The 23,708-nt window shown below is 39.8% G+C and overlaps 1 protein-coding gene across 1 annotated transcript; it reads right to left on the bottom strand.

Annotated features, from left to right (window-relative positions):
• Nucleotides 1-1,565: 1,565 nt before the first annotated feature.
• b3gat2 (beta-1,3-glucuronyltransferase 2 (glucuronosyltransferase S)) lies at nt 1,566-20,935 on the bottom strand (the record flags this gene model as incomplete). The annotated part of the gene is given in 3 exon segments (NM_001163084.1): nt 1,566-1,652; nt 11,926-12,074; nt 20,791-20,935. Coding segments are annotated over 3 exon segments (381 nt in total), but the record flags the coding sequence as incomplete, so codon positions are not given.
• Between the last annotated feature and the right edge of the window lie 2,773 nt (nt 20,936-23,708).

Raw genomic sequence — 23,708 nt, 5'->3', positions numbered from 1 at the left:
AAATTGTTGTTTGTTTGGGGTGTCTTGCTACTTATAAGCTCAATCGGGTCCTTACACAACCATGGACAAACATCTTGAAATCAGTTTTTGTCCTTGATTCCGTTTCATTGAATCAAAAAGTGACTAAAATTTGTGACGTGTTGGGAAGCGACATTGTGATTGGAGACTGAGTCTGAATATGAACTGCTTCTCTGGCGTCTCTCTATTGCTCCAACTGTATGGGGCATTTGGAGCTGTAGTGCTGTCCAAAAGGGTTTTTTTTAAGAAGGAGCCGTAGTGACTTAGGGCTGACTATCCCCCTGCCAGCAGGATGATCCGTGTTGCATTTTTGGCGTGGAGGAAAAACGCATTTCTTCACGTGGGTGTGCTCTGAAGCGCAGAAGTTTACATTCAAATGTAAGGATTGACATTTTGCTTTTGCATGATTTTTTGAAGTTATTAAACTGAGGATGTATATTTTCCAGGCGCTTGCAGCTACACGCTAACGTAGTTGACCGGTGAATATTCATGATGTCATTGAGCGGTAGTAACGTCCAAGTTTGAAGACGCTTTTTTTTCCGCGTATCTCTCCGCTTAGAGGGATAAATGTTGGGGTAGGGAGAAGCCTCAGGGGTAGGCGAGGAATTCATATTCATCCTAAAATAAGAACCTATGGTTTAGAGTGCATGAATATAAATATCATATATTCAATAAGATTTCACCTTAAACCTGTTTTGTGAAAATTTTGTTAGTTTTGTGTTGCAGAGTCAACCCTTCATAAATTAAACATCTGAAAACTAGAGTTTGAAGACATTACAGTTTCTTTTCTATAACTTTAAATGATATGGAATGAGAAAGTGCTCCGTGAAACCGCACTTTTACTGACTGTACACAAAAATGACACTGTATGATGATGACTGCATAACTATCGCACAACTGGCAGTGTTGCATGAAATGTGCCTGACGACATTCAGCCCAAAATGTAATTGGACATCCATTAATATGAAGGAAATAAGGTTTCAAAGGATTCTAGTTCACATATTTTATAGACCGTCACTAGCTGTTGCTTCCCAGTGAGAGACAGTTTTAGTGCTTAGCATGCTGGGTAAACTAGATCTAATTCCAAAAAGATCGAAAAGTTTTAGTAACAATTTTGAGATAAATATATTTTCTGTATCGAGACAAATTTGTTTGCTAAAAGTGAAACACCAGAATTCTCTCCAGTCCTCCAACAAAGCTTCATACCTGCTGTATTCACACAACAGTAACACACAAGGAACAAAGGGTTTTCTATGAGTCAGGATGAGTACATGATGAAACACCAGCTCTTCATTGTCTTTGAATACAAGCAGTACCAATTCATCATGGGACTTCATAGGCGGAGACACATTTAAGAAAAAAAATCAGAATAACCCATGTGGCACTTTTAAAACAGGACTTTTTTTTTTTTTGTCATTTCTGGTTCAGTTCAAATATCAGTGCGTTGAAAACTGATGTTCCGAGTTCTTCCAGTCTGTGAACCCAATCGGTTCCTCTGAGTCCATCCTGCATGGATAGGAGAACGGTCTTTGCTGTTCGTGGAAGGATCACACCTCGATGAGCACCGAGTCCTTCCGGTGTTTGGCCTCATTGGCGAGGTGAGGTTTCTCTGTGCGAGTGTGCCAAACCAGCACCTGCAGAAGGACAGCAAACACATCACAGATCCTGGTATGATTATGCTGCTCCAACTGAATGGAGTTCTTTTCTTCCAGCTTTTATTCTGAAGGTCATCCCACATTTTGTTTTGGTTATAGATTTGTTTACGTTTCTTTTTTTAATATACTAACAAAAACTCTATCTACAGCTTTTATGTCATTCTTGAGTCATTTTAAAATCAATTTCTTTTCTGTGGTTTTTTGCAAATGTGATATACAGTTGTAGTAAATTTTCCGCCTGTCTTTTCTGACCTTTCTTTCCTTCTGGCTCCATCTGCCCTGATTGGCTCCAGTTAGCGTGCATTATTTTCCCTCTTTACGTGAGACTGCGTCTGTTTTTCCGTCCGTTTTCTGCCCCCGATAGTTCCCACCTCAATAACTGTTTTGTTGTCTCTCCTGCTTCCCTTTGGCTTCTCCTTAATTAGATTCGTGTTTCTCCTGAATAAAGCTCACACTCAAGCCTTCAAGTCAACTGACTCGATTTCTTCAGCTCCCCTTGTCACTTCTCGGTACAGTTTTAGTCAAAACGGCACACAGGCGAATGGATTAACTGCTGTCTTCTCTTAGCAGCTTCTCTGGGGGGGGGGGCATGGACGGTGGGGTTGAGCAGCAATCCACTTCACCTCAGAACTGCTTTATTGAAGACCTGAATGCAGCTCTGTGCCCACGGTGGCAGCTGAATGCTGATTAACATTTCTCTGTTGTGCTAAAAGGGCGGCTGCTTTCTCCTGAAAGGAAACGCAGTGATGTGCAGAAATGCCAACACAGCCGGAAATCTTTGCTCCCCAGGTTACCGTCGGTAGTGTGAAATTTTATTTTAACTGCAAAAATGGAATCTTAGAAAAAAAACAAAAACCTTTGTTTCAAGAAAAAAATTCCTATTTTTGGTCTTGGAAGAAAAATAATCTTATTAGGAAAGTTTTTAAAACAACAGAATAATCTTGTTTGAGAAAATATGTCTGACTAGAATTTTTTTTTTGCAATAACAGCCCTTAAGAAGACATTTTTTTCTTACCCCATTGGCAGATTTCTTTTTTGCTTATTTAACCCTTGTGCTATCTTAGATGACCCCACCCTTCCATTGACGTGTTCTCCCTACCATGACAAAGGTGGATAAAGGTGGAAAGATTTCATGTAATCCATGGACACCAGTGAAGATCACAAATCATTGAAGAAAAAAGGTTCAGCACACTGTCTAGTGGGTCTAGATGACCCAACTCCCAACGTTAAAGTGCCTTGGATGGCACAAGGTTTACAGAAAATCTGCCCTATGGGGTAACAATTTGGACTTATTTGTATGGAGCTTGTTTTTGTAGTTCTCCAGCGGATAGACTGCACCAAAAGGAGCAACTGTCTGTTAAATTATTCTTCTCTCATAGCTCGTTTTACCCTCATAAAGCATTAAACTTCGGTTCAGAGCTGGCCTCTCGGTGGTGAAAAAGTGAAAACGCTGAAATACAACTGTGAGCCTGTCTGTGCTGGACTACTATGACGTACTCTCAGGCTGGACTTAAGAAATAATTCCAGAAATTCAGGTCCCATCTCCACCCTTTTACCAAAATGTGGACAAAAAGGAATCAATAACAGGTCGAATAACTTTTACAAGCTTGATGGCAAAGAAGCAGATGATGTTTAGACCATTTATCAGAAATTATATTTCAGGTGAGCTGGTCCAATCTTGTGCTACCTTCACATCGCCCTCGGCAACGCATATTCAAGTGACCAGTTTTAAGGAAAAGGCAAAGTAAATGCATATAAATGCTCGTTTCAGGCTTCCACGTTCAAAAATGTCATTTTCACACATAGCTATGCACATTTTTAAGATTGATTTTAGGCTATACATACAAAATGTGCAGCTATTGGGCATCCATTAAAAGTTAAACCAGGTTGAACTTTGACCAATCAGGGAATTGAGTTTGGTAATAACCTATGGATGGCGTCCCCCTCAATTCATGGTAGTGCCAACCATTTGAAAATTAATCATGGAGGAGAAATGAATGATGCGTTTTGTGCCTGGACGGATTTATATGACACCAAGTCTTTCATATGTCGAAATAGAGATTTGCACCACTTTGGCATTTTTCGCCAAGCCTCTTCCAACTGTATGTGGTGGACATGCTGAAGAAGAAGCCCCTCCCTGCTCATCCAGTGTGAAGACCATATGCCAAAAGCATGTTCTTGAATGTGCATCGAATGCCTGGTGTGGACGTTTAACTCTACGCGTCAAAAATACTGCTGCCAATAAAGATATTCGAACATGTTGCACAGGATGTTAAAACTGAAATGTTCCTGGAGTCAGCAGATTTCATCTAATTAATTTAAATTTGTAGCACTGAACGAGCCTATAGGGTTGTATTCAAATCCACACACACACACACGCCCACGGGCATGATTTATGGGTAACAGGAAACATTGATGTCTCTGGGATTCTTCAGGTGGAACAAGTCACTTCCTGCACACCGCGCTGTTAATTGGCCTGATTTGCATTTCTAATGAGGCTAAATGGAAGTGCTCTTTGGAAAGCGCTGATCCAGAGCTATGGGGAAACACAGTTTGGGTCTGTGCACACAAACACACACCGACAGACACTTTTCTTTTTATTTTCCTCATTCATCAGAAGCACTTTTCCTCCTTTGGCCCTACACACTTTTTACCTCTGAGTCCTCTCTGCCCTCTGCGCTTTTCTTTCTCTTTCAGGTAACCTGGAGACAAAAAGCTTTTTTTGGTCTAAAGGACAGGATGCCCCCATTACTCCCAATCAGAAGAGCAAATTCAAGAAGAAGCAGTTTTACTTCAAGACACTGTGCATAGTGTTGCTATTGAATTCAAATTCCACTCCAGCAGTTTCTTTTATTATGTCCTGAACTTTAAAAAATACATTCATTTGCAGTCTTTGCTGTGCTTTCACATTCACGAGTGGCTTTTAGTGAGAAAGGACTTCTGAAGGGAAAGGTGATGGAAAAGTTCTGGATGTCACAATTAGATCATGTTCTGTGAAATAATGAGGTTCTTCCTGATGGAGTAATGCTCTGCCACCTTTTCACGCCACAGACTGTTTCAATTTAAAACACAGAGTTTGCTACAAAGCTCAGAAACAGTTTTTGGAGTAGCTCCTCACAAAAGTAATGTCTGACAGGTTGTATTATTTTTACCAGTAACAAAATAGTGTAAGGGATTACTGATACATTTTGAGAAGCATTTCACTAACTCTGAGTGCTGTTGGTGTCATAATTGGCTCCTTGCTTACAGCCTGGCTGTAAGAAATAAGAAAACTAGACAATCAGCGTAAATTCTGAGGCCATCCTACAGTTATTGACAGATCACATGCACACCCTGCATTCGTTTAGTAATGGGGCCAGTACTCGCACCTTACTTATGACTAGAGTGTGGCATAAGGGCAAAAACTGACAGTATCACACAAACATTCTAAGTGCGTGCAACTTACATAAGCCTTACAATTGCTTAATGATCACAATACCACACACACGACAATGGTACGTTGTTGTTCTGTGTTCCCCTTAACCCTTGTGCTATCTTAGATGACCCCACCCTTGTATTGACGTGTTCTCCCTACCATGACAAAGGTGGATAAAGGTGGAAAAATTTCATGTAATCCATGGACACCAGTGAGGTTCACAAATCATTGAAGAAAAAAGGTTCAGAGTACTGTCTAGTGGGTCTAGATGACCCAACTCCCAATGTTAAAGTCCCTAGGATAGCACAAGGGTTAAGATGCAGACGCTCCTCTCTACGACCCTCCACAAGTCAAGACAACCGAAAAACCCCTCATACAGGTGCATGTGACCAAGGCTTGATATCTATATCGTTGCTGGCTGACCAAGTGTTTTAATTTAGTGCAGTTGTATTTGTAGGTTCAGTTACAATCTTTCAATCTTTTGTATAGAAAATACTGGTGCACTGGTCAGCGTATGCTACCCAAAAGGTAACCCTTTATGCGTTTGGAAATTAAAGGAAGTCTAGCCAGATCTGTTCATTAGGTAACCACTTGGGTGCTTTTTTATACATCTAAGTAAATCTTTGTCCACTTCAATGTAAAATGTTCCAAGTTTACGAAAAAAAAAAAATAGTTTGAAGACTTTTCCCCTCTGCAGCAAGATTTAATTCACAGCAGGAGAAAGAGGTTCAGTTACTGCAGTTTCCGCACAATAAGGCACACTGAAAAGACTTAATTTTTTCAAAAAGTAATCCAGAGCGCCTTATGTATGTTTCAATTCTGGTTGCTCTTAGTGACGTTATAATGATTTTACGATTTTGAGATTTTGATATTCTGTAAAAATATCAGGAGTTTTTTTTTAACCAATTGCAATCAAGTTTGGATGTTATTGTGAATAAAGACAAAGGTACAGAAATGTTGTAAATAGTTTTATACTTGTCCATGAAACTCTGGAATGTTCACAAATCTTACTATCATTCCAAGAGTTTGTCCATCTTATTATTGGTCACTGTTAAGAATCCACCTGGTTCCAAAACTAGCAGACGACCCTGAATCCAAAAGTGTCAGAGTGTACTGAGTCCTTACAGTCTACGACAGCAGACCACCCTGAGTCGCTTCTCCTTTGTCATTGTATCTACGTTTTCTTATCTCTTCCTTAAGTCAATCCATCAGTCTTTATGTCCCTCCTTCTTCTAGATCTCATTTCCCTCCTGTGCTATCATCTGTCTCCATCTGTTCCTGTTTCCCTTCTTTTCTTGTCCTGTCTCTGCTGTCTATTGCCATTCCTCTTGTGCTCTGACTACATTACAGTTCCTGTCAGTCGTCTCCAGATACTGTCGAGAACATCTGATGAGCAGTTTTGCCCACTTCATCAAGGTCAAGCTTCAGGCTCCCTTGACTTGATCAAAGAGAAACCCAGGATACAATGTAAACGCATCAGTGAGAAAATGGACAAGAGTCTAACTAACTTTGGGGTTATCTTCTAAAGGTCTTTAGGTTTGATTTTTAAGATAAGGTTTCCATTAACCAATGTCATTGTCTCTTATGGTCAGTTAAACCTAAACGCTAAATGAACATGGCCTATATAGTTCTGTACTTTTTACATTAACTTAACTAAACCTGGAAAAGGTTAGGGTAGTCCCACTCCAGATTGATCATTAGCGGATTTGCATTAGTCAAGGGTCTGTGATTCTTTCAGGATTTGAGATGTTCCTCCTCAACGTTTCTTGCTTGGTCTAGTTCTTGGAACTTTTTCGGTTTGTAGTGAGTTATAGGCTTTTTTTCCCATCACCTGGTTTAGATTTCTATCAGCAGAGCTTCCTTTCATTTCATCATCTGTTTCCTAGCTCGTGTTTTCAGGCCGCCAGCTCCCCATCTTCAGTGTTCTTTTGCAGTATATGCGTTACATCTCAATCGGGGGTTCTGATCTGACTGATTTCAACAGGCAGACATCTTTAGTCAGCTGAAGTCAGAAATCATCTATTGTAACCTTTTTTACTTATATTCTCCAGGTTAAGTTTGTTCTCATTAGTGCTCCTTTTGAAATGCTATTCATCCATAAACATGTTTAGCTCCACTGTTGTCACACTTCCTGTTATCTTGGTTGTGCGTCACTTTGATTAAGTACTTTCATGTTTGTTTCTCATTGGGTTACAGCTTTTTATATTAACATCTGTTGCACTTTAGTTTCCTCATCGTTTTAATTTGAAATAACTTACAGAATCAATGACCAGCAAGTACTTTTTGCACCACAGCTTGTTGGAACCCATAAAGGATCACAGACAGATCACTGATCTCAGACTTAGAAATAATAATATAGTTAATAAGTGAACAATAGTGGAATTATTAAAAAAAAAAAACTTTTTGCTTTCTGAAAATAACAGTCACTATGACTTTTTTTAAACACTACATACATTAGGTGAATTTATTTTTATATTAGGGATTTACATTTATTTTTGTTTATGTCTGTTAAATGTTATTTTCTGTGTAACATACAGTTTATGTCTGTGAAAATTGCATAAAGAAAGTCTGATCAGGATTACACATTTTGACTACTTCTGTAACATGTACCATTTCATGTAAAATGATTCCACTAACAGAGGATGTACCGTAGTCAGACTGATGTCACGCTCCGCCTCCCATTTGATGGCCTGTTCATTGTTCAAATGTCAAACGCTAACCACAGAAGAAGTGGCCTTACAAGCAGTGATATCACAGCGCTGTGCTGATGCTGTATGTGACACCCCACTTCCCTCCTTCTAAAGACTGATTTTATCACAGCCTGCAAATGGCCTGCATTAATGTCAGTGGCAGGACTCCTCCATTAGTGTAATGGGGCTGATAATGATGATGATAGTCTCAACACAGAGCTGTCTGCACAGCAGCAGTCAGCTGTATATGATGACCCAGCAACTGTGGAGTCTCTATCCTGGTCCCTGCATGAAACATTTACTGAGAACTGGGGGGAGGGAGACTGCTACTCCGACAGTGTGGAGCATACACAGGTGGTGACCATTCGGGATTGTAAATGGATTGTTGAAATCAAAAGAAGCTCTCATTTACTGCACGTAAATACCTACATTTTGCACATATTGCACAGATGAAAATTGGTCATACGTGAACATACATGGAAAAAATTAGAAAAGTTTTGGTTTTTATGTGAAATTTTTACAGATGTATCACGAATGAACCATGTTATAACCACAGAAGAAGTATGAAAAAACACGCAAGAACACATAAAGCAACGAAGCACATGAACCGTGTGTGATTAGTGCACTGTGTATGTGCAATTCAATAGTGATTCGTGTATCAGTCATTTTAAAGTGATATGTGCACCGTATATGCAATATGATAGTTACACATTGTTCTCGCAAATTTCACGCACAATTGTGTATAATTTTTAGTAATAATTATGTATAAACTACGTAAAATACGCGTAAAGTGCGTAATTCTGAACTGACCAAAAATTTTGAACGGCTCAAAATGGATTTCACATAAAAACCCGTCAGCCGAAAAGCTCAACAGACATCTGCGCACATCGACGAATGACGAGCACATGAAACTTATGAATTACGTATATCACGCATTTATTACAAAAGACCAACATTTCATATGTGGAAAATGCGCTAAATTTACATAGTTGCTGTGTGAATATGGCCTAAACAAAGATATAATCAACATTAACAGGATTGCCCTTTTTGAACCCCCAGCTCTACACTTGCCCCTTTACCGCCACTCCCCCCCCACACACACACACACTTTAACAGCTTCATTGAATGTGTTTGGAAGAACAGTAACGTCACAGTTCTGGTGCATTTGTTCCCTTAAAAGAGTGAAAAACGGCATCGCACTCATTTCTCACCAAAAGTCCTTCTTAAAGCAGCTTTTTGATGGTTGTCAAGAGGACGAGTGGCTTCATAAAACCAAGCGCCAACAGGGCCTCTGTTGATTTCAGATGAGCTGCATTCATCTCAGCCGTCTCCCTGCAAGACCAGAATTGATGGAGCTACGGTGCCTTTTGTCTCATTCGAGCTGTGTGGTTCTATGTTTAGACCATGCCACTGACTCAAAGAGTGACTCATACTGTCAGTTGTGGAGAGAGATGGGTTGTTGCTGCTGTGATGGAGGCCATTATTGTGACTTATGTTTCACAGCAGTCAAAGACACGAACGCAGAAGGGCAAAAAGTGCATAAACAACTTTATCAGGGATTTACTGATCAGTTGTGCCCTCAGGAGTCTAACTGCATCGCAGGATAAAGATAGTCCCAGGGTGCACGTCGTCCTCTCTCATTGCACAACAGGCTTCAGTGGTGCAGAGTTACATTTGATAGTACACACGAGAAAAACATGCCTGCTTGCAGAGCGCCTTAGTTTTCTTGATAAGACAGAATCAAGCTTCATCAAGAGATTTGACACAAATTCAGTCTAACTAGAAGGATATCATGTTGTCACCAATTAGCCAGTAAATAGCAACAATACACAATGTAACGTGAGATAGCAAGATTTAACATAATAGGACATAGTCCCATAGAGGGATGAGCAGCAGAGATGAGGATGTGAGTTGCCAAATCTCCTCAAACAGTTGCAAGCTGTTGACAATGTTGTTGCTTGTGGCTGTTGCTTTCAGCTTCTGGTTGCCCCAATCAGGGGCCTGAGAGGACTGTCCCAACTACAGTGGTCAGGAGGTGTCTGTCTGCTGACTGGACCAGCAGGTACTGTAATGTTTGAATGATCTGAAAAGGGTCTCTGAAAATGGAAAACTTCAAGTTGGTTCCAATAAACCAACGTGCAGCAGGGTTTGCAGTGAACTCTGGTATCGAGAGATGTCTTCTACAGCATTTAGGTACCATAGGAACTAAAATAAGGTCTTACACCATGATCTTGCAAACTCCAGAGTCCACACAGCCTATCTTTACTTTGGAAGGGCTGTGTGGAGGTTTCCAATCGTGGCCATTATCATCTGGTGATAGTAGTAGAGAAAGAGGAGGAACGGTGTGTTCAGCAACCAGTCCAGAGTCTGCCTCTGGAGATGGAGTATTTTTTGGCAGAGGTAGTGTGATGGTGTGGGACGGCACCTCTCTCTTACTGGAGAACACCTTTGGATGCAAAATGTGTGCAGAAAGATTTTTGAGATTTTGCAACCCTGTCTTCCTATCTACAGTTATTTCTTTTAGACCACAACTCTTGATTCATAGCTTCATCAGAGAGGTTTTCAGAACCTTGTGGTAGAGAGGATGGAATGGGCAGTCCCAACCAAAAGATAGATTATGGGATTGTCGGGCGACAGTGGCTCAGGTGGTTGAGCGGGTCGTCCAATGATCGAAGGGTTGGCGGTTCGATCCCCGCTCCCACCAGCCAAAATGTCGTTGTGTCCTTGGGCAAGACACTTCACCCTCCTTGCCTCCAGTGTAGCTCCACTGGTGTGTGAATGTGCATGAATGATCCCGGTGATGGTCAGAGGGGCCGTAGGCGCGAAATGGCAGCCACGCCTCTGTCAGTCTGCCCCAGGGCAGCTGTGGCTACAACCGTAGCTTACCGTCACCAAGTATGAATGAGGAGTGAATGAATAATGGACATAATGTAAGCGCTTTGGGTGTCTTGAAAAGCGCAGATAAATCCAATCCATTATTATTATTATTATTATTGTTTGGGCATCCTGTCAATTCCAGTTTACCAACCCAATCAGAAGGGGATGACATCCCAAAGCATTATGGGACCAGACTGGTGACTGGATCAAGGGGAGGAGTCAGCCTGTTATGACTGTATATGTTCCCTCCACAAACCTGTAAAGCTGTTAAATTACAAACCTGGGATATTTCCAAAATGTCCTGTTTTTTAACCTTCAGTCATCCAATCCACTTAACACCAAACAAGGACAAACATCAGAAGAAACTGTTTGGTGTTGGCAGAGAAGATTTGACAAGTTATTGATTGGGACATGCCAAAGCCGACTTTTAAAAAAAATAACATAAGACATTTTTTAAGTTATGGAACATGTTCAGAACAAAAAGCTGCTGAGTGCTGGAGAGACACAGGATGGAACATAAGTGACTGGAGTGAATCTGAAGCTCAAGGCTTCAGCATGCGGTCATGTTGTGCCACACTGTCCTACCATCTTGGAGAAAACCAATGAAGACAGCTGCGCTTGATTGTATTTAACATTTGAATGTTTTTATAAGTAAATAATACAGCCAAGTCTCTATGTGAAGAAATAATCCAAAATAACCTTAATAATAGCATCTTCTTGAAAGCTAAAGTGATTTTTTTTTCATAGCTTGCAAAGAAATTCAGGCGTCAAGGGGTTAAAGGCTAGATTAAAAATAAGTGAATTGAAGTGAAGTGAATTAAGTGAGTCAAACCCAAATTTACTTAAAAAAATGTCAAATTAATCAAATCCATGATTTTTGGGTGAAAAAGAAGATTTTCCTGGTTATTTTTAAGCAAAAAAAAGAATACTTTTCATACATGAATATAATTGAATTATTGCTAACTTTAAATGATTAAAGTTGAATATTTTCACACTTTAAAACACTTGTTTTAGGTCAGTTTTCTGTAACATTTTGGTTAAGGATATGTTTTTAGAACAAACTTAAATTGTGTCGAATTACAAATTGAATCAAATTGCGAAGATGACCTCATTTTAAAACTGGAAAGAAAACATAAAATAACTAGCTCACACACTGAACTTATTATGAAATGGACACATTTTTTCTGCAAAAAGAGACAGACGATTAAATAAAGAACTGAATGGGCATACTGAATGTATGCACGTTGCTGCGGTGTTTCATTTCACTGACCCGTGTGCAGTTGTTTGCCTTGGGTTCCAGCTCGGACACCTTGGTGATCTGCTTAAGAAAGTCGGATTCTTGCATCCCGGGCTGGGAGCCTCCCCGCTTGAACTGCGCACGCGGGTTAGCAAGGATGACCTGAAGATTCACGGCAAAACCTGGGGAGGAGCACCAGAAAGGCAATGCTTTGTAGATCAAAATGACAGATTATGAGTGCAGGGTAATGGTAACTGATAATAGTGTCAACCTTTATTCTGTAGGAATCAGTTTTGTAGTTGGTAATGCTGCTGCGTTTTGGCAGAGGCTGTTTTTGAAGAGCATGACTGACTCAAAGGCATCATAAAAGCTGCTAAATATAATAGAGAACTACAAAGTCATTCTGAAGCTGCAGGATTTGGAACATGCAGAAATCAGTTTAAAAGCTGAACAAAATCCAGTTTATTTTTCCCCCACGTTTCCTAGAGAGAAATATAAAAAAAACAGAAGGTAAAAAACCAACAATAACTCCTCCTGGTACTTCACTGCATCTTGAGCTGTCAGCATGTGTGTGCAGAACGCCTCATTCTCACATCCAATGTGTTGGATGACCTTGAGGCCAGATGGCTGCTGGCGGCACGTGCCGAGTCGCCTTTACTTCCAACCAGCTGACCTTTTATTGCAAGAAGACAATTTGTGACTCTAGCCTGTTGGTTTTAGGAGGGCTGTTCACACCATAGATCTGTCCTTAAAACTGTGCACAAATTCAGTTTGCGATGCAGATCAACTGCAAATGCTAGCGAAGGAAAATGTTGATTGGAAAGTAGAAAGTAAAAGTAAAGGAAGATTTAGACTCATCCTTTTAGTCATCCTCCACTCTAATTTTTTGTGGTTTGTCTATAAATGATCCTTTCTGTTGATGGAACAATAGTTAAAAATATTGTTTTTAACTATTGCAGTGAAGAGATCTGTTGTGAGGTTGGATCAATTTTGGGATTTACAAAAAAAAGTTTAACATTGGCATATTAGAAAAAACTCACAACTAGAAAACTGTTTTTTTCCTCTTTTTTTAGGGGGGAGGTTACCTTAAAGCATGTCTTATTTTCTTCTCTCACAGAGATGTTCGTGTCAGTTTAAAGACTGAATTCATTCAGGCGGCACAGCAGCAGGTTTTTCTTTTGCCCCCTCAACAAGACCTCAGCACCTGCTTTAGTAATCGCAGAAAACATGAATGAAGACCTTTTTTCTGAAGGAAAAAGGAATATTCTGCCGATTTGCAAGCTGCTAAAAAGGGAAACCATCAAGTAAAATAGTTGCAAAAAAAAACCCAAAAAAGAATCATGACCTAGATGATGAATTAGTCACTGATACAATTGTCTATATTATATATATTTGCTATCTAATCTGAATATTCACTTCCTGTAGCCAGGTCTTTCCACAAAAAAGATTTCTTACAGATTGATAATTGTGGTGCAGAGGTAGGGCTTCTGATCAGATGATTGCAAGTCCAAGTTCCTGCCCTGCCCACCCATGTGTCAAGATGTCCTTATAGGCAAAACACTGAACCCCACATTGCTCTGGAGGGTTACAGGTTGGCTCCAGTGGAGTGCGTGTGCGTGGCTGAATGGGACTGTGCCTGTATCACCTCCAAACCAAGCTGGAACTTTGAATTAAAAAATTAGTAAGTCCTGCATTTAAGACTGACAGAAAGCAGTTTGAATAAAAATCCCAAAAGTTACTGTAAAAAAGAATTAATTCACCAAATCCATATATCAATCATGCATTTTAAAATTAAAGAAATAAAAAACCTGGCTTGTTGTGTAAGTCTGAAAGCCTCAAAAAGCCTCTCTGACTTTATGTCCACATGTTTCTTCTGTTTTCTCTGACCTATCTCTTGTCCATGTGATTCCTTTTTAAGAAAACATTCATCTGTTCTCCTTCTGAACATGACTGCTATCAGCGAATAAAGAGAAGGAATCCATAGAGCCTTAACTTCTGGGTCAACTGTCTGATCTAATGCAAAGTGATGCCACTGGTACAATCTTCCCTATCCTTCAAATTGCTAAACTCTAACCCTAAATAAATATTGAGGTTGACTCCACGTTAGTCTCTTCATTTTAATACTTATTTTGCTCCAAAATACATCCTAAAATAAATCTTTACATGTGTTTTTAAAGCAAGAATTATTTGAACAAAGTCTAATATTAATGTAAATCTTTTAAAGGTATTTTTGCAAAGTAAAAAGTGAAGTATGATTAAAACCCTTGTGCTATCTTAGCTGACCCCACCCGTACACTGACGTGTTCTCCCTACCATGACAAAGGTGGATAAAGGTGGAAAGATTTCATGTAATCCATGGACACCAGTGAAGATCACAAATCATTGAAGAGAAAAGGTGCAGAGCACTGTCTAGTGGGTCTAGATGACCCAACTCCCAATGTTAAAGTGCCTAGCATAGCACAAGGGTTACATTAATGTGAGAATTTTTGTTATTTGATTTATTCATTCAGTGTCAAAAGGAAAGATCAACAACCTAAACCCATTCACCGTCACTGAGTTTGCTTTCTTCTGTCTACCGTCAGCCTCATGATTAGCACTGAAAGTGTCTTATTTCAAACTGATTTACTCAGCAGCGGAGATCCAGGGGGCCAAGAGGGGCAGCCCCCCTCCCAACAAAAGGCTTTGCCCACCCCAGTTGCTTCCCAAACCTTTGAGTCGGTATCATTATGGACAAAGATTAAGAAATCGTCAATACAAGCTTCTTTAAGCATTGCAAAAATGAAAAAAAGCAATATTTATAAATGAAATAAAAGCAACCTGTAAGAAGTACATATTTTTTATCCACTCTACTGTTCTCATCTGCCACCCCTCCAAAGTCTTACAGTTCTAGCTCCACCCTGGATTTAGTCTTTAGTAATATCTTTAAAATGATATTATAAATGGATGCTTACTTTGAATTATTAGTAGATTGTGACATGATTTCAACTGAGCTCTATTTGGTTTGAAATAAAATGGTGCAACATGAATGCAGGACGACTATTGGACAGAAATCTAATCTTAAAAAAGTTAAATATGACTTGAATACTAAAATCATAACCTAGACACTAAGGAACTAAAGTGTGACCAACGCATAATCTGATCATTTAAATCTAAGGGTCACTTTTTTTTTGGGGGGGGGGGGGGGGGGGGGGGGGCAAGAAAAGTAAATTGAAGGCATTGGTTCAAACCATTGACTGTATTAGAGAGCTGGACTGAGTGGCCCCTCCCCCTTCGTGTTCCAAACACAAAGTAGCCACTGGTTAAGTCAAAATCCCAAAGACTTCTATGGAAGAACAAACAGTCATTCTATTTGTCAGAAGAACGATTCTCGCTCTGATACCATTTTTTATACAGGTTTTCATACAAAACAGCACACGTTTTATTAACATGCACAAATTTAACTCACAAAATGTCAATAAAATGCTCATTTGTAGCCAAAAAAAAACACTAATTTGTGGCCAGAAATGATTGATTTATAGAAAAATTGTGTTGTTTTATGTCATGCTCAGGGCTTCGTATTTGCCAGAAGAGAAATATCAAAGATATTCTGCGCAAGCAAGTCATTACATCTTCATAAAATGTCATCTTAGTCATAATTATATAGTTATTGTTCAATAAGAAATTAGAACAAATAATTTTAAAGATCTTGAATTTGTACCTGTTCTCTGCACAGTAGAGGAGATGTTGCTGTGCAGCAGCTGACTGACATGTAGTACTTTCTTTCCAAAGGTTCACACACACATGATGACTGTGCTGACAGAAAACGAAGAAGCGGCAGTGACTTATTGGAAAGGTTTCTCACTTTCCATTGCTCCCTGTGATTTGTCATCGGGCTTTCAAGCCATGAGAAAAGAGGTCAATTGAAAGCATGCGAGTTTGCAGTGAAATCTCCCTGCAGGTTTTTTGTCTATGTGACATTTGACTGTGAATATCAGCTTCCTAACTCTTAAATAACTGCTTTTGGCGCATATGTGAGCCTCTCAGCGGAGCGGTACCCTGTGTCCTGTCCAGTAAGCTGGACGTTTCTCCACTAATTTCACAGTTGCCACGGTGATGATTTCCACCCATATGAGCAGCTTTCTGAGAAGTAGCAACAACAGCAGCTTTCTGAAAAGATCTGTGAATCTTAATTGCAAGCAGGCACACAAATAGAGAGCTGTGAAAGGGGCTGTTATCCTTTCGGTGAAAGTGTTGCAAGTGAAAGGGCTTGATGACACTCATGTATGTATGCACAAACCCTGTAGAGTCTCCATGTTGTTCACTTTGCAGACCTGGAGGTGAGACCTATGGAGCTCTGAACTTCACAGATATTCACACCTCCAGAAAGTCAAAATAATAGCTCCCTGTTTTAGATTAAAGGCCCGTACACACCGGGACGAATATTCGCCAGCGTTTTTCGCTACGTTTTTTGTGTTCACACCCAGGCGATTTTCGCTGACGATGAGCCGAGCGAACATGCAATTTCATTCCCTGACATTAGATGGCGCTTAATGTAAACAGAAATACTCCTGTACACAAGGTGGCGCTGCGCAATTTTATGCTTCTTAAAGTCGCTTTTCACTCAGAAGAAGAGAGCAAGTATTTCAGCGCTTGTCAGAATAATACAAAGAAAACATGAATATTTCAAGCACCAGTAGCTCCAACTGGTGCTTGGTTCGGGGATATTTTAGAATGTCCGTCATTATTTCTTCGCGGCTGTGTAGATGCAACTCGGCGTCTATCTTCTTCGCTGGTATGTGTGCTCAGCAAGGCAGTCTTGTGTTTGAGCGCCCCCAAGTTGTGTTTTACTGTAACTTCAGAGGCTCCAGACACGTGTGCAAACGCGCCGTTCTCATTGGTCGAATAGATTTCGACGCGACGCGTCAAAAATAAAACGAACCCGAGGCAGGGTTTTTTTTTGACGCGTGGCGTTTTTTCGCGTCGGTGTGCACACTCTCATGGGTGCCCTTTGTTTGGTCACGAGGCGTTAAATGTCGGCGAAAATCGCGCGCGAAATTCGTCCCGGTGTGTACGGGCCTTTAAGCAGTGGTCTCCAACCTCCAGGCTGCGGACTTGTCCCAGTCCATGAGACAATTGGCACCGAGCCGCAGAGGAAAATGAACCCAATCTACATTTTTCCTTTTTTTAAATAATCTCATTGTGATGGAAGTTTTATTTTGAAATACTAATATACTCTTTCCACCACATTCCACTCATTTCCCCAAGCGAAGTTAACAAAAAACTAACGTATTTGGAAAATTTCTTTTATCAGAAAAGAATCAGTGAGGAAACAGAAGAAATAAATTGCATTTACATTAAAAGACAAAAACCAGGAGTCTTTAATCCAAATATGGATTTATTGTGACAGTTGTTCCCACACATCACTATAACAATATTAATATATAAAATTCAGCAACCAACTGTCAAATGTCACAGGGATACTGCTAATAAAGTTGTTTAAAAGATAGATTCACATTTATTATATGTATTTAGAAAATATTAGCGCGCCTGATTATAAGCCGCAGCCATTACATTTTCTAAAGGATAAAACATTTTGTACATACATAAGCCGCACCTGTCTATAAAGCGCATGTGCCCACATTGAAACATGTGTTGTAGAATGAGGATGTGTATGTGCTGACACCACACGTGTGTGTAAGAAAGAGGGGAGAGCTCGTGCAGCGCAGGAGGGAGGCTCTCGCTCACTCTTGCTGCTAGGCTCCTTCCTCTCACACACGCAGCACGATGACACACACACACATACTCATTCTAAAACACCTATATAGTTAGTTCATTAATTAGTTAGTTAGTAGTTAGTTGTTACGGTTATTTTTTAATAAAGAATAAAGACTGTTGCTGCTTCAATCACTGCGGTGATCAAAAATCCCGCACCGTCACAGCTCTATTCCAAACAGTGACTGTGAGGCGGCAGTAACACGGCAGCAATATGGTAGTAACAGCACTAACAGGGCTGGTTAAAAAAAACATACTGGTAAAAGTCACTGAAAGCAGCAGTAACATAGGCTCGCGCACCCCTGAAACCATGGAAGTCTTCCTTCTCAGTGTCTCCTTCGTTGTTGCTATCAGTTTCACTCTCATCTTGAGGCAAGATCACTCTTGAGCTTGCGCTGTCCTCTCCGTCACGCAGCAGAGCGGCTCTTCCAAACCCGTTGGTGATTTTTTTCACACTGCTTTCAACTTGAAAGCTGCGTCATCTGCATCTCTTCTTGCATTTTCCATGATGAGTGTCTGTTCGTGCTATTCATTCACAAATCAGGGATTTACATTAAACCTGTGTCTTCCTCGACACATTTACCGTATTCCCCCTGTCTCACTCTTACCCTTTCTGCTCCAGCGCCCCTAGCGGCCATTAGAAAAAATGCATAAATGAGCCGCATCATTGAATAAGCCGCAGGGTTGAAAGCGTGTGACAAAAGTAGCGGCTTATAACCCGGAAATTAAGGTAGTTTTGGTGACTTCTTTTTTTGATTTAGCATTTATCCATCACCACTTAGAAGTTGGACGGGGCTGAAGTTGGCTTTTGATTTTTTTTTAGCTTCAACTTTGACAGTTGTGGGTTAAGAGAAAATCTAGATCACATTTTAGTGGTTCCTGTACAAAATCCAGTTTACAAATAAGGTTTAAAGCAGCAGCAGAGATATTATAGAGGGTGAAGATAAACTTTACCCTCAAAATTTATGGGAAACTGAAGCCCACTTCAGCCTTGTACAGGCCGGTCCGTGAAAATATGGTCTGACATCGAACCGGTCTGTGGCCTAAAAAAGGCCTGGGATCATTGGGTTAATATACTTGCAAATCTACATTTCTACTCAAAGACCTATATTTTTTAGATTTACACATTTGTTAACTTGTTTGTTATTCTGTCCAGGTAATTGCATTTTTGGTCCTTTAGCAGAGAACAAAGGTCTCAAACCTCTCAGCTCCTGCTGCTCCATCATCTCGGCAGCAGAATAAAAAAAACTGGGGTTACTCCAGGTTAAACATTTTCATGTCTATCTTAGAGATGACAACAGGCACACAAACCACAACAGCAAAGACAAACCTCTCTGTGTTTATGTTCCTCCGTGCACCGTATATGCAGTCGGTGTCAGCTTTACATAAATGCTCCTGTCTGTGGCCTTGCTCAAGCTTTTTGCTGTTTGTTTCAGTTCAAGTGCTGCCAGGTGTGCGCCACTGCCTCTGCGCATGTGAACAGTCACAGACGTGCACGCGCCCTCGAGAGCACTGCTGCACAACATCACAGCCCGGGCTCCATTGTCTGTGGCTAAATGAGACAGAGCAGTAGACGTGAGGCTTTAGAGGTCTGCTAACAACACCCCACAGTGGTGAGACACACGCTGACAGTCAGCAGACAGCTCATTATAAATGCTATGAATAATAATTTAAGAGTCAATAAAGTTTGAGCTGATGGCTTTGTGCAGCCATTGTTCCCACTGCATAATTTAAAGCCGAATATGCTTCTTAATACAGCCACAGCAGTGGATGACTTGAGCTGCAAATTAATGGTGTAATTACATCAATGGTTTAAAACAATGCTCAGTAATTGAGGTGCCTGTGTGAGTGTGTTTGTGTGCAAGAACATTAAATGAGGTGGAGATCTGCCAGTTTTAACATTCATCCGTGTTTTAAGCTGTGTGCTACAGAAAATATTTGTGAAAAATAAATTGAATTACTGTTTCAATCAATCTATTAAAGTTGTATTGTGTAAAATGGGTAAATATATCTTAGTGTAGCATAGCCTGCAACACGTATGTGTCTTAAGTGTAATAAGTTATTGTTACTTGAAAGTAAACAAATGTATTTCTTAAGATTTTAGTTTTTGTGTGTAGTGACGGACCCAAACAATAGAGGGCAGTACAGAGTTTTTGAATTCAGCTGTTGCTCATGTTGTAATTGTAGTATTTAGAGATTTTATGACCCTGTTCTTCACTTCTGGCATCATCTGACAAATAAAATGCCAGATTAACCATTTTTGGGGTAATCCATTCATGTTGTAAACCATCAACAAAATATGTGCCAGTTGTCTTAAAATTCAGCTGCACAATCCAAACAGTTAGCTTAATGCCAAAGAACAAATTCCATGACGGAATTGCTGCTATTTCTGGATTTCTTTGGGTTCGGCTGTTGATTCTAGTGCACTGTTGGTTTTATCAACTACTTAAAATCCTTTGATGTGAAAATTGAAGATGGAAGGCCACTTTTTGATGTAGCTGGAGCTGAAGCAGCATTCAGAGTGCTGACAGTTTACTCATTTTACAAAGGATATCCAACACAGAAAGCTTTTTGGAAGTATTATTTAGCTGTAGGTCAACTCTGTGAAATAAGATGACAGATGTCTTAAGGACGTAAAACTCTTTATACACTTTTCTCAGACAAATATGAACATTTTAACAAATTTCTCTCTTCTTTAAACTCTCAAAGTTCAAACCTTCATAGAAAATAAGTCCAGTATTATTAAAAGGAAATAGATCTGATTGCAAATGAAAGTTTGTGTAGATTTTGCAAAGTGAAGCTATTCTGTACAGGAGACACAGCACAGAGGAGTGGCAAAGTCTGAAGCCAATCAGGACGCAGTACACGGTATGCTGTTAAAAAAACAAAGATGCTAATTTGCAATCACAAAAATCTGCAAAACAGCGAAACTGAGAAAGGTGAACAAGCAGCGCAGAAGAACTTTTTTGTAGATTATTTTTTGCTCACTGAATTACTAATTATCTATAAACGTAATAAACTCATCAGTAACAATATTTTCAAAAACATGAAACAAAATAAAGGTTTACCTGTGGTTTATTGTTACGTTTATTCATCTCTAAGCCCCACCATTAACCTTCCAGAATACACCTGTAAATTGTTTCTTACCTGCCATATCTGTGGCGAAGGGTCTGTCCGGTCTCCAACCGGTGTACCAGCCCACAACTTTACCCCCTGACACCAGGGGGCGCTCGTATGCTCGGCCACCCACAAATCCCACAGGCCACACAGAAACACCTTGGGTGCTTCGCATCTAAAAAGAGGAAAGTGAAAAGTGAATTATTTCCTGCCTGAAATGCTGCTGTCAAGTTTCAAAAACAGTTTTATCAGAGAAGAAGAAAGAGAAAGGCCCACAAATAGCCCGTCTTAATTCATGTATTCAGTCGTCACAACACAAGTCCTGGAAAAGCAGATCAGGGATGATGGTGAGCCTCGGGTCGTATCTAGGGGTCAGAATGTGAGCTTTAGACTCCAAACTGAACTGCCTGTGTGTCATTTTTCATAAATCGCGATGAGTCTTTGATTTCCTCAGTGTATCTTAGAGCAGCATGAAGAGGCTGCTGCTAACTGAATATGACTGCATGAAAGCATGCAGCAGAGAGCCGCACAGCCTTCATTTGAACAGTGAGTGAGTCTGCACACAGCCGGAAGCAGTGCAGCAAGAAATGAGATGGAGAGGGAGCGAGATAAGGGGGGTGGAAAAGACATCTGCAGCTTCTATTCTTCACCCAGAAAACGAAAAAGGTCCCATCAGTGCTCACTCAAGCACCCTCCAGCTTGTCAATCACGACAAAGCAACATTTTCAGCAAGGGAGGGGGTTAGTCCTGCAGGCAGTCCTTATTGTGCATCACTCTTGTTTGTCCTTGGAGGCCAGAAGTAATTCAAGTTAGGTTAAACGTCAAAGCAGCCAAAAAACGACATTTTTGCTTCAAATTCAATAGAAAGATTGTTCACTAAAAACACATCTAATGCTTCTTTCCTGAATAAATATGATGTATGTATGACACTTTACCAATTTACAGATTCCAATAGAATTCAAGGCTCAGCATGGAAGACCCTTGAGATTCTTTTGGGCCCCTGAAGGCAACGTCAATGGAGCAGTGTCAGTGTGACATTTAAAGGTCGGACTTTCCGTCGTTGACAGAAATCTAGGAAATATTTTATATTTTTGTCAAAAAACTGATTAGATGATAAGCAAAATGTCTAAATGTTAAAAACAATTTTTAAATAATTTAAAAAAATACTGTTTTTATAGGGTCATCAAAGCTGTGACCTTTCTTTTGCTAAAATGTTTCCTTCTTAGTCTTAACAATTTAAATCTAAAATGCAGCAAAACTTAAAACTTAATAAAATAGATTTGAAACTAAGAATACTTTAATTGAAACTCTGCTGTCTGTCAATCAATAACATTTGCTGTAGATTTACTTTTTTAGGGTTTAGGGTTTTAGGCAGGAGCATTAAAAAAATCCAACAACAAATGACTACATGATGAGCAAAGATGAAGATCAGGCAAAAAGCAGGTTTTCTGCTTAATCCAATTTTTCAAACCAGTTTAAATCCACGTAATGACCCAGAATAAATTAAGTTTTTTTCTATGCATGTGGCTTTTTTGCATTAACAGGGTTTTAATGTCAAAAGTATGTTGTTTGTTTGTTTGTTTGTTTAACTGGCAAACCAACCAGGGTGTATCCCCCCTTTACCCAACATTAGCTGGGATGGGCTAACCGCGTAACCCATGACCCCAAAAGGGATTAAGCAGGTTCAAGGTGGACGGATGTTTTCTTTTTTTATTCTGTATACTGTATATTTTTTGTGATTATATATTTGCTTTAAGGGTTTATCAGCTTTGGGTTTTATTGACAAAAATAAAGTATCCAGTGAGTAGCAGGAAGGTAAATCGCTAAAAGGCATGATCCCACCCTATCTCAACAACCATGCAATCACTTAAAGCTTTTTTTTTTATGTCTTCTTTAAACTTCAACCGGTCACCTTGACCAGGTTTCCATGCCAACGTGCACACTACTGCTGCCAGACACTGGAAAACCTTTCAATCTTAACAGTTTCTAGTCACATTTTTCTAGAACATTCTAAATACATATACATTTCTCTCGATCTCAAATATAATGAGTTCCTCACTTGCATCCACCCACCTGTTCATTTTTTAAGTCCTGTTTGGAGTCTGGAGCCCATCCCAGTTACTGTTTGGATGAAACGGGTACCGGTACACTCTGGAAAGGCCGCCAGTCCATCACAATAACTGTATTAGTCTGAATACCACACAAGTCTTTTTTATTTTAAAAATATTTAAGATATTAGCTAAATACACCTATTTCTTTTTCAATAAAACCTTACACTATTGTCTTAACCTCCTGACTACCAACAATGCAAATCTGTCCTCAGTAGAGAGCAATTTAAACCAAACCACTGCATTCCACTGAATGAAGTCCTTTTGGTATCTACAGAAGGCATTTTGGGCTTTTCGTTGATGCCAAAGTGAAGGGGGCGGGGCGCTGGGTAGTTTACAGTAGATTTAAAAAAAAACTGACTGGAGGAAATGTTTTCCTCTATGTATAGTCAGGATGATAAAACAAGCGTAATTGGGAGAGAAATTAGACAATCTGCTTGGTCATGTTAAGTTTTAAAGTGTTTTGGGTTATTACCAAATAAAGGACATTTGTGTCTTTAAAATGATGCCAATATATTCATTTAAAATATCAAATTGCCCTGAGATGGGGGTGAAATGAACGAACAAAGGGACCTTGTTTTAGTTTTGAAAGGCCAGCTGTTATAAAAGGCGATGGAGGACTAAAATGAAGTTGGAACATTCAATGTCTGTCAAACACAGCTTGATAAATGCCTACTGGCTTCACTGTGGCCATTATAATAGGACAGCAGAAGAAGCTGTTTAAGACAGATTTTTCTTTTCATACAGATCCTCCTCTGTTAGTTGGCTGCATTATTTTGCATTTATTGAGAAAAACAGTGAATGAAAATGTGTTCCAAACAAGTCTCTCAACCAAAGCAG

Source organism: Oryzias latipes, chromosome 15 (assembly GCF_053564925.1).
Source record: "Oryzias latipes strain Hd-rR chromosome 15, Olatipes_Hd-rR_3.1".
In the NCBI taxonomy this organism is placed as follows: Eukaryota; Metazoa; Chordata; class Actinopteri; order Beloniformes; family Adrianichthyidae; genus Oryzias; species Oryzias latipes.
The sequence above is the reverse complement of the archived record's forward strand: the minus strand, read 5'-3'. Positions and strand labels throughout refer to the sequence as shown.